The 17,636-nt window shown below is 43.3% G+C and overlaps 2 protein-coding genes across 2 annotated transcripts; one reads left to right on the top strand and one right to left on the bottom strand.

The window, feature by feature from the left end:
- Positions 1-3,804: 3,804 nt before the first annotated feature.
- Positions 3,805-10,963, top strand: SKIC8 (SKI8 subunit of superkiller complex). The gene is made up of 10 exons (XM_054642443.2): positions 3,805-3,934; positions 4,049-4,076; positions 4,434-4,539; positions 5,333-5,505; positions 6,562-6,710; positions 7,031-7,124; positions 7,889-7,982; positions 8,619-8,711; positions 9,311-9,389; positions 10,694-10,963. The coding sequence occupies exons 1-10, from the start codon at positions 3,923-3,925 to the stop codon at positions 10,781-10,783; spliced, it is 918 nt and encodes a 305-aa protein (XP_054498418.1). The 5' UTR covers positions 3,805-3,922; the 3' UTR covers positions 10,784-10,963.
- A 363-nt stretch (positions 10,964-11,326) lies between these two features.
- DNAJA4 (DnaJ heat shock protein family (Hsp40) member A4) lies at positions 11,327-17,632 on the bottom strand. Its single transcript, XM_054642440.2, has 8 exons — positions 17,497-17,632; positions 17,269-17,409; positions 15,376-15,556; positions 14,382-14,486; positions 13,420-13,647; positions 13,100-13,330; positions 12,501-12,601; positions 11,327-12,416 (listed from the first exon to the last, which is right to left on the bottom strand). The coding sequence occupies exons 2-8, from the start codon at positions 17,398-17,400 to the stop codon at positions 12,198-12,200; spliced, it is 1,197 nt and encodes a 398-aa protein (XP_054498415.1). The 5' UTR covers positions 17,401-17,409; positions 17,497-17,632; the 3' UTR covers positions 11,327-12,197.
- Between the last annotated feature and the right edge of the window lie 4 nt (positions 17,633-17,636).

Here is a 17,636-nt window from a genome sequence, read left to right as displayed (position 1 = left end):
GCCACCACTTGTAACATGCAGTGCCCTTACAATGAATGTTTTTCAAAATAAGACAAGAGCTTTTTTAAAGCAAAGCTTTTGTGTGAAACTCTTCAAACTTCAGGAAAGTTTATACTTGACTCCAGATCCCAATTCAGCTGCTTGGGACCATCAAAGAGAAACCTATCAGTGAAAAAGTATATGGAGTTGCAGGAAAAGGAAAGAAAGGGGATAGCAGCTGACAAAAAGATATAACAAAGAAATAAGTGAGCAGAGGAAAACCAACAAAAGCTGAAAGTTCATCAAATCTGCATGCAAGGAACTGGACTTGTTTCAAAAGTGGAACTGAAGACTGTATTAAGGCTCAATTTTCTGTGGCTCTTGTCTTTTGCCTCAACCAATGCTAATGCACTACAATACTGACACATGCTACACAAAAAGCTGTAGATACTCTGAGTGACTGGGTGGAGCAGTCAGAGATCTGAAATGAATGAGCAAACAGTGCAAATGCCATTCCAATTCACTCCCAGGAACACAGTCCCTTGATGGTTTCCTAGGGACACAGTCAGCAACAGAAGCAGAGGATTCTTTGCTCCTGCCACAACTGTTCAGAGTCCCCAGAACACAGAAGGATGTGAAATGTTTGACTGTGAATGCCAACCTCCTGGAAAGAGGATGGAGATGCTCTTGCTGCTGCTGCCCCACAACAGGGAGATGGTATACATATATATATATATATATATATATATATATATATATATATATATATATATACACATATATAAAAATATATATAAATCATAAAAATATATATAAATCTGCACACAGGCTCCACACTCTGTCACAAGTCGCCCTTTGTTCCTGCAGCACCTGTGGATGACCAATCCTACACTGAACCTAAGATGGAAAAACAAACCCAAAACTGGGTTTGGATGGATCAGTCCTGAAAGAAGCCTGGGATTGAATCCAGCTCTCTGCAGGCACAGTTGTAATACACAGTCACTTTTCTAAACTGAGATGGCCTGACAGTAGTAACCACAAAAATGCATATTCCTGTATTACTCACTTTGGCAAACACCACCACATAACTTAAATACCATTCTCATCTTCCTCAAACCCACTAGGAAATGAATTATTTAGTGTGGAGCAGGGAGAGAAGCTGACATGTCTGGTACTTGGATGCTGCAGTGCTCGTGTACCTGCAGAGCTGGAGCTCCCAGTTAATGATCTAGCCTTCCTGTTCTATGGAAGTTCATGTGTCTTTATGACCTTAATGAATCAAAGCTTGCTTGGCATTCATCTTGTGTGTGAGGCTGGTGTTGAACTGTGAACCCTGATGTGAACTGGGGCTGTAGTACCAGGCCACAATGGCACTCAGCCTGTGTTCTTAAATTGTCCTGCTCCCAATGTGTTCTCTGCAACTGAACTTTGGGCTAGAAGTGCCTTTTGCAATGTTCATGTGGCATCCAAAGTCATGACCTAATTCATTTCTATGTGTAAGCACAATATGAGAGTGATCACAATGATCATTTTAATATTTCAGGTTTCTTCCCTGTAACACTGTTTTAAAAGCTGTTATTTGAACCCAGAGGCACTCCCAGGACATTGCTGTGATTAGGGCTGAAATACCCATACTGACACAGTGCTCCACAACAAGGGCAGACATATAGAACCCTGCTCTCAGTTACTATTCCACAGAGGCAATTTATCTGTAAATCAAACATGTGGCACACTTTGCTTCAGATTATCCTCTTGATGCAGCATCTAATCAGCTTTCACTCTATCAGATACAGATTTGTGTCATAAGTGATGTAGGAAATAACCCACAATCTCACTCTGCCCTCTCACAGGAGAACAGGAACAATCTTTTCCCATGAAGGCCTAAGGTGTTCACTGTACAGAGTAAATACCAGTGCACAGAGAGAACTTTAAAACCTCTGGAGGGATTAGAAACACTTTGTCTGTCAAAGATTATGTTACAGTCCTGCAGTACTCTAGACAGAACTGCAAGACCAAGCTTGATTATTTGAACATAAGGTGAAAGTAGTACATTTTAAGTGCACATTTAAATGAAAGAATTCGTAGAAGAACCCTGGCTAGAAATAGAATAACTTCTTTTACTTTTGGAGAATGTTTACCATTGTGTCACTACAAACGAGAAAATGAGGATTTCTGAAATTCAAGACATTACAGCTGTAAGCCTTAAAATCTTCTCAAAGCTCAACCTAATCAGAGAACTAAGGATTCTGTAATTATATGTAAAAGTCTGTAATCATGTGTAAGAGTTTTACCCAGATTTTCATTCTTGACTGCAGAACTGTGTTAAGACACATTCAGAATTCCTGTTTTGGTTGTTACTCTGCTTATTCAGACAAGTTCTATTGATCTCAAAGAGCTTTGCGTACATATGAAAACTGATTAAGAGCTGTGAAAGACCACTGATCCTTTGTCTTTAGTTTTAAGCCTCAGGGAATCTGATTAATTCTCCTGAACTTAAATTCTGACATTTTTTGCACTTTTAACTCAAGCAGAGACAGCAACTTGAGAAACTTCAGCTTCCAAAAGAAAAGTCATACCTTTTTTTTTTTATCTGACACAGATGATTAGCAGGGAAACTTCCTTTCTGGAGCACAAGGAGTGGCTGAGGGCCCTGTGGGGGCTCAGCCCGGAGGAGGCTCGGGGGGACCTTCTCGCTCTCTGTAACTCCCTGACAGAAGGGTGCAGCTAGGTGGGGATCAGGCTCTTCTCCCAGGAAACAAGTGAAATGACCAGAGAAACAGCCACAAGTTGTGTCAAAGGAGGTTCAGGCTGGACATCAGGAAGAATTTCTTCACAGAAAAGGTGGTCAGGCATTGGAATGAGCTGCCCAGGGAGGTGGTGGAATCACCATCCCTGAAGTGTTCGAGCAATGATCAGGTGTGGCACTTCATGCTCTGGCCTAGTTGACAAGGTGGTCAACTTAGGCTGGATTTGATCATCTTGCAGGTCCCTTCCAACCTTAATGACTCTGTGATTCTGTGATTCTGTGAAGTTAAAGCCTTCTGTGCCGTGATAAGAGCCATGGGCAGTTCTGCAGCCCAAGGAGCGCGGGATCGGGCAGTGCTGCCCCTCGCCTCCTGCACACCTCAGACAAGCGGCAGCCAGCCCAGCCTTCCCTCAGGAGCTTCTGACGGCTGGGCCGGCGGACCTGACCGCACCCCACAGCTCACACCAGCACTGCCATGGCAGCACCGCAGGGCACCGCTGCCACCGCTACCACACACCCAACATCTGAGGGCTGCCCACAGCGATGGAGCCGGCCCCGCGCCCGCCTGTCCTGTGGGTCTGTGTGAGGGGATGAGTGAGAGGCGGCGATGAAGATGTAAACTGTGGGACGCCACTGCGGGACGCGGGGCCGGGGGCGCGGTGCCGCTGTCCCTGAGGGCGCTGACGGGCAGGACCCGGGGCAGGGGGCTCGGTGCCGCTGTCGCCGAGGGCGCTGACGGGCAGGACGCGGGGCCGGGGGCTCGGTGCCGCTGTCCCCGAGGGCGCTGACGGGCAGGACCCGGGGCCGGGGGCTCGGTGCCGCTGTCCCTGAGGGCGCTGACGGGCAGGACGCGGGGCAGGGGGCTCGGTGCCGCTGTCCCTGAGGGCGCTGACGGGCAGGACGCGGGGCAGGGGGCTCGGTGCCGCTGTCCCCGAGGGCGCTGACGGGCAGGACGCGGGGCAGGGGGCTCGGTGCCGCTGTCCCTGAGGGCGCTGACGGGCAGGACGCGGGGCTGTTTCTGCCGGCGGGATGTGTCCGGCTGTGCCTCCCGGCCACAGGGCGGCGGCAGAGGCGCGGGGCCGGAGGGCGCGGGGAGCGGCGCTCTCGGTGGTACCGAGGTCATCACGGCGCGACGGCGGCGGGAGCTGTGTCCGGCTGCTCTCGGCGCGCTCCCCTCGGGATTGTTTTTAGAAAGACATGACCACACAGGTAATTATAAACACAGCGTTAGCTTAGCTAATTGCTGGCTTCAGGTGTGCGTATGTGTATGTATATATATGTGTATAGGCTGCTCATGTAATAATAATTATTTTTTCTTTCTAGTACGGTATTCTCTTCAAGCAAGAGCAAGGTGAGCAAACGCTAACGGGTATTGAGCAATGTTGGTGTTCTGGGATGATGTAAAGTTGACAATGGCAGGTATCCGTGTGAGGAGACCTGGTTATGTTTATATTAGGCATAAATCTGAGTAACTCAGAGGTAGCTGTGCTGCTTTTTCAACATTGACGCTGCTCACACAACGCATTGCATATTTTGGAACAAACAAGACGGTGACAAGGCTCTCAGAGCGCTCAGTCGACCTGAGGAGCAGGGCAGGGTCTATTGCCAACATTGCAGCTAGCCAGTTCAGCATTACCAAAACCAGTTGTGATCTTCTATCAAGAGAAAATACTTATTTTTTAATTCATGTGCTTATATTCTTTTTTAGCTCACGATGATGCCATTTGGTCAGTTGCTTGGGGCAAAAATAAAAATGATGGTTCTGAAACAGTGATTTCTGGCTCTTTGGATGATCTGGTAAAGGTCTGGAAGTGGTAAGTGCCCCATATTAATCTGTGTTAGGCCTTAGAAATGATCTGTGTGGAGCAGCCTTGAATTTCCACAATCTGCAGGGATGTTAGAAAAATGGCTCCTTCTTTGAGCAAGTGTATCTCCATTGTTGTGTGCTTTCTCTTGGAGTGGTGGCATTCTGGTGTGCTTTCATTTAAAAAAAAAAGAGAATCCTTTTGAAAATGCATTTCAGAGAATACTTAATGTACTTCTAAACCAAAGAATGAGAAATGCATCTTTTGATGAGACAGTGCATTTGGAGATGTGTATTGTGAAAGAAATAATGGGAATAGTGAGAAAGAGGAAATTACATCTTCCTTTTTTATTGAAGAAAAGATCCTGATAATCCTTATGGAAGTGTGCTTTTGCAAAGAAGTTATTGTCTCCTAGGCAAAGCAGTGTGAAGGATGTGCTTCACTTCAGTGGTAGGTTTAGCTTGGGTGGGGTGGCTGTGAAGATGTCAGTCATGGTACTTTGTGCTGAGCTCACAGGTCAGCTCTGAGCACCCACAGACTGGTGTGTGATGGACATTTTTTGGTGGGATGTCTTCCAAATTTAGGATGAAGTACCTGCTTGACAGGAATATGGTAAACTATTGATTTGTCAGTTCTTTAAGAACAGAGAGTTTGTGTGTAGCCCTTCACATTTCATGGGGGAACTCAGATTGCCTTGTGTTGAACAAAGGGAGGAATGTGGATTGTTTGTTTTGTGTGAGGCTGGGGATGTTCAGCCCCCCCAGCTGTTCCCAACGAGCCTTTCCTTTCCCTTGCATGGAAGGAACGATGAAAAGCTGGATCTGCAGTGGACTCTGGAGGGGCACCAGCTGGGGGTGGTGTCTGTGGACATCAGCCACACGGGTGCCATTGCAGCCTCCAGCTCCCTGGACGCCCACATTCGCCTCTGGGACTTAGAGACTGGCAAGCAGATCAAGTCCATAGATGCTGGTCCTGGTAAGACACCAGTGCTGAGCTGCCTCTGCAGGGGACCAGTGTGACTCTTCCTGGCAAATACTGGGGCATTGGGGTGCCAGAGGGCATTAAGGTCTTTGGGGGGTTTAATCTTTCCTGTATTTGCAGAAGTCTTTAAGGTTTTATGAACTCGACACAAAGCAGCATCAGACAATTTTACATTTATTTTTACACACTACTTGTGCTTTCCCAGGTATACATAGTAGGCTTTTTGCTGTATGCATAAAGCAGAAGCTTCTCTTACACATGCATTGGTAAAGGGTTAGGGTTATATTTGGAAGAAATAATTCAAGTGCTTATTCAGATGGATTTACAAAGGAGCTCTGAATGTTCTTCACAACACTGCAGTGAATTTGAGCTATGCATCTGATCCTTTTTTATCCAGCATGTCCAATCCTGAGCAAGTCAAAACAGCTATCAATGGTAACGATGCTGATGTTCTCCAAGCTGGAATTCAGGGCCTAAGGTCTTATTCCAAGTATTTCATGAGTCCACTGGGACTCACAAATTTAAGAATAGTCTTGCAGTGTTTTAGGCAATTAATATTTAACTTTTAGGAAAAAAACCTGTAAATTGCATTGTGCCAGATAAATACATTGCACTGCTCTGAAAAATGATGGGTTTTTACGTTCAATTGCAGGAATGTTATTATCTGTGTTACATTTTGTATATGTGCATTTCTCCTGTACTTTCATCCTCTGTGCTTTGCTACATACTTGTGTTGCTTTTTTCAGTAGTTTCAATCTTTTGGTTCTTGGAAAAAAGTAAGAATTTCCACTTAACTGATGCAGTCTTAAAGTCTAAATTTATTGTTATGTGAGGGTCTCATAAGCTTAGGGTCTTACTAGAAATGTAATCTTTTACTAAATGTAAATAAATAGCTCAAGATATGCTCCATTAGTTACATAGAAGGGGTAACTTGATGAGCTTGTACATTCTTAGGGGGTTACACATCTAGACAGATGCATACAGGACTGACACTGTTGAATAAGAACCAGGAACAGGATCCAGCTAACTGGTTTTTATTTTTTAATACAGTTGATGCTTGGTCCCTGGCTTTTTCACCTGATTCCCAGTACCTTGCCACAGGAAGTCACGTGGGGAAAGTAAATATTTTCGGTGTTGAAACTGGAAAGAAAGAATATTCTCTAGACACCAGAGGAAAGTTCATCCTTAGCATTGCATATGTAAGAAGAACAATTGATAATTCCTTATGAGAAATTGCTATTGCTGTAATATGTTGTAAATAGGTATTTTTGTTTCCATCCATCAGTTTATCTCTGCAATAATACTAGGTGACAGCCATAGTTCCAAATACAAATTATGTGACATTTCCCCCTGCACATCTGGAAAATATATTTGGATCTTGTTTATAGCCTTCAGGATTTTTGGAGTCCAGGTATCCTGCATAGATTACTATTTGTGAAAAGTTGCCAAGGGAATGTCAGGGCTTACACAGCATAAATACACACAGATGTTGAATCACACTTTTTGTGTTTTATTACAGAGTCCAGATGGAAAGTACTTGGCCAGTGGAGCAATAGATGGCATTATCAATATTTTTGATATTGCAACTGGAAAACTTCTGCACACGCTAGAAGGTATGGTTTGGTTATTTGCAGTTCCTAATTCTGACCTCATTTCTGACAAAATTAAAGGATATAATGCAAGTCAGAATAAGCTACAACAACCATGGCAAAAGTGAGTTGACATATTTGTCCATTAGACAGTATTTAGTTATTTAGTGTGCTCTAACCTAAACCACTTAAAATATTAGAGGCAAACTGTAAACTCAGGCTTGCATCATAAATGCCTTTTTTAAAAGATACAGTCAGTAATGCTTAACTGAATTCTTAAATTGGAGCTCCTTGTATTGCAGAAAAGTACAAGGGAATGAAGCCAAGCCAAATGTGTGCTGCCCTGCACATGATTTTTCTTTTTCTTGTGTTATTTGTTCTAAAGCAATTTTTTGCTGGTCTAAAAAGTAACTGAACATTTTATGTTGTAGAACACATGCATTTTTTTTTTCTAACAGATAAATGGGCTTTTAATGTTCATGCAGTTTCTGCCCAGTTGTAACCAAACCCCAACCACTTAAATGTGCAATCACACTATAAAATATGACATGATTTCTAATAGAGATGCACAGCTGAAAGAAACTAGATAGTCTTGGTGTTGCAGACATGCCTTAACATTCACAGTTGAGAATTGCTGTCTGTTTCCATTTTCCATTGTGCGAAGAAGCCTCTAGAGAGAAAGAGGCCTCAGAGGCTGCTGTGTCTGAGCAGGCAGAGCTGTTGTGGCTTGCTGGGTGCTGTGTCAGTGGGAGGAGTGCCAGTCCTGCCCTGTGTCCCTGTCCCTGCAGGCCATGCCATGCCCATCCGCTCGCTGACCTTCTCCCCTGACTCCCAGCTACTCGTCACTGCCTCCGACGACGGCTACATCAAAATCTACGATGTGTGAGTGGGGACCTCAACAGCAACTGCTTAGAGAGGCTGATACTGTGAAACATAGAGCAAACCCTCCGCTCTCCAGAATTCCTTTCAGCTTTTGGTGACTTTTTATGTAATAAATAATCTTAAATCATAAAATACTACATCCTTAGATAGGTTTTGAAAGTGTAGAGGTAGAAGAAAGCTGTAAATTGAAAACAAATTACTTTCTTCATATTTGCCTGTAGGCAGTAAGCTAATTCTTCTGTGTATCTGTCCTGTGAACTTGTGTTCACCTCTCCTAAACATCTGTTGTGTACACAGGAAATTATATTTATGACCTATTTCTGTTGCATCTTGCAATACCTTGGAAGACCCTGGGGAGGAAATGGCCCTGCTTCAGTGGTCTTCACCCTCTAAACCTGCATTGCTTTGGCTTTGGTGAAACTCTTTGTCCTTCAGTCCATCTGCTTAGTGACTTCTTTTTATGTTAACTATTTGAAATGGAAAAACAGAATCTGCTGTAACACCAGTTCAGCTTGGATGAACAAATGTCCAAAGTCACCTTCCACTGAACCATTCTTGATTGCACTAGCTAGAGTATATTCCTGCTGCTTTTTCCCTGGAATTCACAAAGCAAATGCTAACTTGTTCTTTCCACAGGCAACATGCAAACTTGGCTGGCACATTAAGTGGTCACGGATCCTGGGTTTTAAATGTAGCATTTTGTCCTGATGATACCCATTTTGTTTCCAGGTATTGAGGATTTTTAATTGTTCTTGATTACTGAAAAAAAAAAAGTCTACAAATTGCAGTGGGATCTGTAATGAAATAACATAAAATTTAAAGGCTCGAGCCAATCTGTGATATGATACCAGCTGTAGAGAGAGCACTTTACTAAGTCTTCCCATTGCAGTGTAGTTCCTGATAAGTGAAAAACACCTAACCTAAGGCAGTTTGATTCTAAATAGCTGAAAAATTGCTCTTGAATCAAGAATTACAACTTAAAGTAGTAGTACATTAATCTGCTTGAATTTTAGTATTAATTCTTAAAAAAGCTGAGGCAGCTGGGGGACCAAGTATATGTAACAGGAATTTCCTTATCCAAAGAACTTGCCTTAAAGAATTTTTTGGCCAAAATGGGAGTTTTCATTGTCACATTGCAGATGTTGGAGCAGTAGATTTATTTTAAAGGTAGTGGAACCTTGCAGAAGATGCAGTCCTTTGCTACTTCAGCCCTGTATTTGATGGGTCAGAGGGTTTCTTATGTCTACCATCTGGGACCCTTTAATGTTTGCATTAAACTTTAGTTAATATATTAATTTAAACATTAATCAGTGTTATTTTTCTTTCAGTTCATCTGATAAAAGTGTGAAGGTCTGGGATGCTGGAACAAGGACCTGTGTCCATACTTTCTTTGACCACCAAGATCAGGTATGGCTGCTATTCCCTGAGTCACCACGTTCCCAGGAGAGCTTGTGTAGTTGAGCACATTTGTGCTTCACCTTGCTGCTGCAGCCCCAGCCTTGCAGTAATGCAGCTTTAGCCTGCTATAATGAAATTGGAAATTTTAGAAGTTGTGGTTATTTAGCACTTAATATTGAACTAGTACTCCCAGGTGTATATGCTGATCTCTTCCAAGTCATTAACATTTTTTAGGCCCAAAAAAGGCAATCCTGAGTGGCCTAAGCCTCAGCAGACTCTGTTACCTTTGTCTCTGGTTTTACTTATTTCTGTGACTAACACAGCATGTGTAAGGGTGGAAATACTTATTTAAAAGGACAGAATTGCTTAAACAGATGCTTGAAAGCAGCCTGGAAACTTAGGAGTTTTTCCTCCTTCAGTGTCTGTAATACTGTGGGTTTTAAATGTATTGTTCAGTTTCTACCTATTTACTCTTTGTCCAAATCTTAGGTGATAAATAGACTGGTGTTTTATTTTAATGGACCACTGAACAAGAAACAAAGGATATTCATTCAGATTTTATTTGAATGTTTTCTTCTGTAGTACTTTCTTGCTGGTAACCTTCTTTTCAGTTACCTATAGTTGTGGGGGTTTTAATATTGAAGTAGCAAGTGGGACTTGCTTTCCCCTGTGCTTTTAGCTATTGTGTATGATCTCAGTCTGTGGCAAACAGAGATCTGTTAGTTACTGGGAATGCTGGGTTTGGGTACTAATGCAAAATAGTGTACAAGATTACCCAAAACACACCCATTCTGCATTTCACATTAACGTGCTGGGTAGCCTTCACCCTTCCTGATGTCATTCTGATGGAGATGGGTGTCAGGTAAGAGCTTGTGTAACTGTCTTAGATCACAGTGACCTGAATTCTTCTAAGTTTTGTACTGGTAGGTAAATGGTTCTCTGAAAGAGCTCAAGGACAAACCCAGTCGTTCTTCAGTCTCTCTTCCTTTCCTGCACTGTACATTACTGTTTTCAGAAAGGGCTGCAGGGTGGGCAGGAGTGCAAGTGCTTGGGTTATTTATGCCAACTGGGGCAAGCACTTTTGAGCCCTGCCCGAGTATCTCTGGCACAGTCAGTGGGAGTGGCTGTAGGAGCTCGCCAGGCTCCTAGAGGGCACTGTCCTGCTCTGCTGCTGCAGCAGAAGCCACAACTACACCAGTTCTAATTAGGGGACTTTTCAATAATCTTTCCTCTACTCCTTGTAATAAATATTACTGCTGTAAAGATTCTTTTTCTTTGTCCTCTCTGGCTAAATTTGCATGTCTTATTTACAGGTTTGGGGAGTGAAATACAATGGAAGTGGGTCCAAAATTGTGTCTGTTGGTGATGACCAAGAAATTCATATTTATGACTGTCCAGTTTAAATGTCTTGACTCAGATGCTTCAGTAAATCTCTTGTAGAAGTTTCAAGGGACTGCTACTGACCTATGTAATTTTTAGTATGATAAAAGTATTCATACTGATCTGCAAAACCAGATGTAATTTTGATTTTGCTTAGCACAAGAGAAAGTCTTACTTTTTTAAAATAAAAGCTACAGCTCTAAGTCCTTGTGTCTAATTCTTGGGAAAAAAGTATTTTTGGAAATAGGTAGTCATGGGTGAAGTAACTGCTCAGTTAATCACCCCTGCCTTTAAACATAAATAGACCAGAGCTGGAAACCGTGTCCTAAGTATTACAGCAGCTTATTTTAGCAGAAGGAAAATGACTGAGGCTGTGTTATAGACATGGGAAATGACAGCCCAGCTTGTCCTGCTGCTACTGAGTGCAAGAGGATCACTTAAGCTGAACACCTGTTTCAACAATTGTGTGGTACATGGACACAGATCATACATCATGGTTTCATTTCACTAAAGGGGACCACTTGTTTCTAACCCTGACTTAATACAAACAACTACCAGCAAATAGGTAAAATGGAAAAAAGGCTTTAATGGGATCCTGTACTGTGATACCATGTATGTTACAAAACAGCAGCAGTATACCCAGTGCAAGTGGTTTTGGTTTATTCATTTTAGTTAAGGCACAAGTATACAATGCCTAGAAGTAAAAACCCTTTCTAGGGAAGGCTGAAATACAAAGCTTGAGCTTCTGAAAGGTCAAACTTTTATTTGCAAGTATTTGCTTGTATGTAACACATTAGAGGACAGCTTGTAACCTTAGGTCACACACAAGAGAAGCAGCTGAAGGAATGCTACTGTAAACCCACAAAACACAGAAGAGGGCTATGAGGCAGAGAGGAGGGCATGCACAAAATGCTTCTGAAATACAAAACGAGACAGCTATGAGTGGTGCAACTAACACAAATAATCTAGACTAGATGACAGGAGCCTGAGCTTAGAAGAACTTGTTTAAATAAAGGGGCTTCCAGAATGGCTTAGAAAGTACAAGAGAAGCATGAGAAAAGGTGAAGTACTATTTATTAGAAGTTATTCTGCTATGTTTTATTCTATGAAATTAATTTTCCAGTATGAAAGTATTTACATAAGACACTCCACTTAGCCTCTACTGATATTGCCAAAGTCTTATAGAAATAGCACAGGTGAATAAACTGAGAACCTTCACAGCAAGGAAAATGCATACCAACTTGGTTCTCAGCTGTATGACATTTGCTTTATATAGAAAGACTACAAGAACACAATATAAATTAGTTACAAAAAGGTGATACTGACAGCGCAGCAACTCAATTTGCTGAACACAAAACCCACAAGCAGTGGCTATTACAGCCATGCAGTTTTCATTGTGAAAATTTACATCTTAGATGACATCCGCTCCACCTTGCTTTAAGATGCCTGACATTGTACTCCTGTTCTTGGACCCTCCTCATCTTCTTCATATGCTTCTCCTGCACTGTTACGATAGGTTTGCTCATTGGGATCAAAATCTTCAAGGTCTACCTGATCCATCTCATCTGTAACCATAACATCTTCTCGTGAAGGAAGCAGAGCCTCCAGCAGAGACAGTTTCTCCCTTGGAAGCCAGTAGTGCTCTGGAAACTGGACCTACAATTTTACATATTTTTTAAAATGAGTATTTATTCATGTGCAAACATGAGTATATTGGCTACAGAAAAGCATGCAGCTTACCAAAAATTGTATGATCAGGCTGCCTTTGTCCATTGGAGATTTGTAGACAGGCATCCCTTCGTTGTAGATACATTTTAGGTCACCATGTTTTATCACTTCACCTATGGAGGCAAGAGCTTGTAAGTGGGCTGCTGTGATGGGACAGGCATTTCACAGCCACACTGTACACTGTGTTCTCATGGCACCTCAGGGAGATTGTCATCAGTTCACAGCAAAGACCTAAACCCAAGCTGCACACAACTAAGGCCATTTAGACTATTTCCCCTGCTATAAGAGAAATCAGCTTTTCTTGGCACAGCCTTCAGGCTGAATGAACAGATAATTTAGTAGAATTAAGATTCTTCCCTCTTTAATATCTTCCTGGATATCCACCAGCTGGGGCTGAAGTTTATTAAGAGGTATTTGACAGCTTTAGGTATAACGTTTTATAAAGAACAACAACAAAGAACCAACTAGGTTAAGTGACTGTTCTATTTGGGTTGGGTTTTTTTCTAACCAGATGATGCAACAGGTTCATGAGGCAATCTCCCCCCAAAACTCCAGTCCAGGAATAATTAAACCAAGTAGTTTACATAGTATTAGTACTCTTAATGACCTACCTGGCCTAGTAGATATGACAAGAACTCTGTTGTCCAGAGTTTCAATTGTCTTTCTGAAACCACATAAAGCCTCTGAGAGTTGAATTCTCATTTTTGTGATTAAGTCATGCCCTCGTCTCTGAAAGACACTGTGGTCCTTTTGGTCAAGCACAATTATAACATCACCAGGCTCCAAATCAGGCTCCTGGTCACCTTCTCCATGAAATACTATCTTCTGACCATCTTTCATACCTGAAGAAAAGAAACCCATTTATTCTGTGCAGAACTATAGACTATTATTGACTATTATTTGGGAACCAATACAAATATACAGTTCTTACCTTTATCAACATGAACTTCTATGATCTTTTTCTCTCTTACAACCTTACAGCCATTGCAGTTGTCACATCGGTCTTTTGGATTTATTCTTTCACCTTGGCCTTTGCATTCTGGGCACACAGTTTGGATTTGCTGCACCATGCCAGGTCCAATCTGCTGAACTATAACTTGCATCCCTCTTCCTTTACACACAGGACATTTTTCTACTGCCCCTCTCTTTCCGCCATAACCTTTGACAAAAGAATTAAATTGCATCTCAGTCTCAAAAAAACTACAGTAGTCAGGCTGGAACTCACTGACTTCAAGAGCATGTTTAGGGTAACTTAAGAGTAGTTCAGTAATGGAATTTAGCTGCCATCACAAAACATACCTCACAAGCTGGAGGTTTCTACAAACAAAATGTTTATACAGCTAATTGTATTAGCCTCTGCCCCCCCTCCCAGTAACTGCTGGTTTCCAAGGAACTGTCAGCATACCAAATTCAAGACATAAACATTCCATTAATACTTGGAAAAGAATCTGCTTATGAAATATTTAACAGAGTACCAAGATATAAGACCTTATTAAAATTTACCTCAAAGAGGACCAGTCTAGGGAGTACTTAGTAACTGTAAAATTAGTAGCGTAACACAAGCTAGTCTTCCACCTGCAGCAATTAAAGAAGTTTTACAGAATAAACATTTACATCCAAGTTCTGGGTGAAGATAATTTTAATTTAGGTACCCCTAACTGCAACTCAGTGAGTTTTAGTTTGCAATTAGAACAATCACTTTGTAACACTGTCGAGAGACTTACTTTTGAATAAGCGTAAGTAAGAATTAAATACCCTGGCAGATTTCCAGGGATCAGGCAAAGAATAAAGAGACAGAAAAGTAAGAAAGCCTTCAGACTTTCTTCTCAGCCTCAGACAAGCCACACAAACAACTTGAGGAGGGATTTGAAACCACTACTTGTGTTTTTTTACCTTCACACTTTGCACAAATAACATTCTTTTGCAGTGCCAGTTTCCTTGTAATGCCATTATAGAGGTCTTCAAGAGAGACACCTAACTGGTGCACCACATTTTTGCCTTCAGAAAAAAAAAAGGAAAATATTAATACTTGTTCAGTTCCTGTGAAGACAAATGTTCATGCACAGTCTTACTGAAGAAATGCAGAGTTCATTCCAAACTTTGAACACAATTCAGCCCCCTTAAAAGCATGTGCAATTCCATCAGCTTCGGCTAAGCTCCACCCATTTATTTCCGAACATAAAGGTTGAGCTGTAATTAAGCAAAGCATCATCAAAGCCACCCTATCCCTACTCCTAATTGTATAAGCTTAACTGAAACAGCAAGATGCAAGGACACTACCAGCTTCAGATCTGTCAATTTAGAAGTTGCTATTTATGCCTGCCTATGAATTTCCATGCCACTTCATAGCATAATTTCAGTGATTTTACAGCAAGTTACTACTTGCTCCTTTAACAGGCATTGGGCTTGGAAAAGACAAAAATCATATCATGCTTTTGGTAGCACACTGTACTCAGTTTCATGTAATTTCTCCCAGTATTTTAATGGGATTTAAAATGACTGAAGTTTAAGTTGATGGTGTCCTTTGAAGCAAATTGCCCAAAAACATGAGCAAGTGAGGCACAGATTTTGAAAAAAGGTAACTTAAACAGGTCTAAATCAACTGCTGACTTATTGATGTTTCCCCCTCCCCTACAGACTACCCATTCCCCCTTCAACAAAAAATAAATAGAACTTAGCAGAAAGATGGCTATGGCTAAGCCACGTTATCTACTTTATTAGACTCTTAATGCTAGAGTAACTAGAAAAACCATAGTTTACTTATTCTATTGTTGCAACAAGTAATATCCACACTATGTGCACTCAGCAGAACAGCAGTACCATAGCACAAGTGTTTTATGCTTAAGTGCATGGTTAGAGTTTCTAGAACTTGTTTAGAACTGTGTACCTCTTCTCTCTCTATTCATTCGGCCTCCACCACCAAAGAACATGTCAAAGATGTCCATGGGTGAAGAGAAGCTGCCGCCACTCAGGCCTCCTTCTTTAATAGCCTGCTCCCCACCCTGGTCATAGAGGTCCCTTTTCTTTGGGTCCGACAGAACTTCATATGCCTGGGATATAAGTTTAAACTAAAAAGAAAAAAGAAGCTCTGAACAACTATGACCAAAAGGAAAAGTAGCCCTCTCATATACAACTCCATCTACAGATCGAGCCCCTACAACACCCTCTTGTAGCATTTGTTTCCAAAGGAAACTCCCTAGGTAACAGACTATAATAGCACGCTTTCGTCCAGGAAAACCACCCCTTTCCTCCCTCTCCCCCCTCCTCCCGTGTTTTAAGTGGGCTTAATTCAGTCACATCCACCTTACAAGTATACACCAACTACATTTTGCTGATTGTGGTAGTTGCAACAACCATTATAACCTCTAACAAATCCACTTAGAAAGGAATATGGTGCTGTCCCTGAAGTCCTGCAGGTGCCCAACTGCTCATGGCCACAGCAGTGCTAGTCAGCCTAGAGCTACACAGGGATCCTCCGTGCCTGCTGAGCTGGTACATCCAGCTACAGCAGAGATTTATGTCACCAGACACGGGTGTTGCTTACTCATCACAAACACAAGGACTTAGATACAAATCAAAACAATTAAGGAATTTTCTTAAACAGCTATGAAGAATTTCCTATTACTAAGATTACCAACTGAACTTTTAAAAAGAATTTGCTATTACTGGAGTGACCACTTCAATTTTAAAATTTCATTTACTCATGGCCATGTAAAGTGGTGTAAGCAAAAAAAGCAGGCTCAAAATAAAAGCAGAAAAGGTTAACTAAACAACTAAGAGCAGAAAAGATTGCCTTTGACTATGCCACTGTTTAAGTTCTGTAAATTAGTATTCTAGAGACTAACAGAAGGTAAATATGGACCTTATATTCCTATATTAATGTATTAGTAAGCCAGCTTTTAGATAAACAATCCCATCATTCACGTTTTCCTTAGTTCTCCAATTGTGGTGCTCGTTTATCATCCAAGTCAACAGAGGCAGCTGAGTGGGTCTGTGCCGATAGCTCTCTTGTAAGCAGTCCACCCACGTACAGCCCAGTGATTTCCCGGGTATAGTTACCTTGGACATCTGCATTAGCATTTTTCTCTGAAGAAAACCCATCCAGCACAACAGTGCTGGCAGCCGGATCCACTACCAGCCTTTTAAATGTCTGACAGCACAGTGGCCACTGGCACACTAGAAAGCCTTCCAGCTTTGCCTGTTTTAACCAGCTCCTCTAAGGACGATCTTCCACCGTAACTACAGGGAAACTAGTATACGCCACATCCAAAAAAAAGAAACGCTGCATCCCCTTTGCCACAGGCCTGCTACCAGGCTCACAGATCTGAAGAGACCTGGAAGAAGGGGAGCCTTCACATACAGACACTGCGCTCCAGGAGGGGAAAAGCAGAATTTGAGCTGGGACTTAGTGCACGCTGGCTCTAACAACGGCCTGTCTGTGGGGGACCCGCGGTGCTTCCGCGGCCGGCCCTGCGCCAGCCTCCGGTTCTCCCGGCAGGGCCGCCCACTGCGCGGCCTGGCGGCGCCAAATGATGAGCCCGGCTCGGCCCCGGCCCGCCGGAGAGCTGGATGGGGCCTGCGGTGAGCGCGGCTCGGCCCCGGCCCGCCGGAGAGCCGGACGCGGCCTGCGGTGAGCCCGGCTCGGCCCCGGCCCGCCGGAGAGCCGGACGGGGCCTGCCCCACGCAAGGCCCATAGGTATCGCCTGGAGCACGGCTGCCTCACGGTGTGTAGGTGGCGGGCCACAGGCCTCGGCCGAGCCCCAGCCCCGACCCCACGTACCCGCTCGCCCTCACTAGGGTTCTTGTCGGGGTGGTACTTCAGCGCCAGCTTGCGGTAGGCGCGCTTGATCTCCTCGGAGGAGGCATTGGGCTTCACCTGCAGGATGTCGTAGTACTCCGTCTCCTTCACCATGGTGGGTGCCTGTGGGAGGACGCAGCACGTTACCCTCGGGTTACCCTCGGCTTATCCCGCCCAGCGCCCCGCCGAGGGCCCGCGGGCCGCGCTCACCGCTGCGGTTACTCCGCCGCACAAAACGCCGCCACTACCGCCGCCCGCTCCCCGATCCGGCAGCTCCGCCTCTTCCGCAGCCTTTATAGGAGCCCCGGCCGAATCTTCTGGAATGACGCCGCGCGTGACGTCACGGGGCT

The sequence above is a fragment of the Agelaius phoeniceus genome, chromosome 13 (assembly GCF_051311805.1).
Source record: "Agelaius phoeniceus isolate bAgePho1 chromosome 13, bAgePho1.hap1, whole genome shotgun sequence".
Classification (NCBI taxonomy): domain Eukaryota; kingdom Metazoa; phylum Chordata; class Aves; order Passeriformes; family Icteridae; genus Agelaius; species Agelaius phoeniceus.
This window is presented reverse-complemented; position numbering and strand designations above follow the sequence as displayed.

Coding starts and splice junctions, on each gene's coding strand:
- SKIC8 (XM_054642443.2), top strand. Junction 4,540..5,332: donor CTGGTAAAGGTCTGGAAGTG/GTAAGTGCCCCA, acceptor CTTGCATGGAAG/GAACGATGAAAAGCTGGATC. Junction 9,390..10,693: donor TCTTTGACCACCAAGATCAG/GTATGGCTGCTA, acceptor TCTTATTTACAG/GTTTGGGGAGTGAAATACAA.
- DNAJA4 (XM_054642440.2), bottom strand. CDS start 17,400: ATGGTGAAGGAGACGGAGTACTACGACATCCTGCAGGTGAAGCCCAAT. Junction 13,648..14,381: donor TATTTGTGCAAAGTGTGAAG/GTAAAAAAACAC, acceptor CTTTTGTCAAAG/GTTATGGCGGAAAGAGAGGG. Junction 13,331..13,419: donor AGAAGTTCATGTTGATAAAG/GTAAGAACTGTA, acceptor TCTTTTCTTCAG/GTATGAAAGATGGTCAGAAG.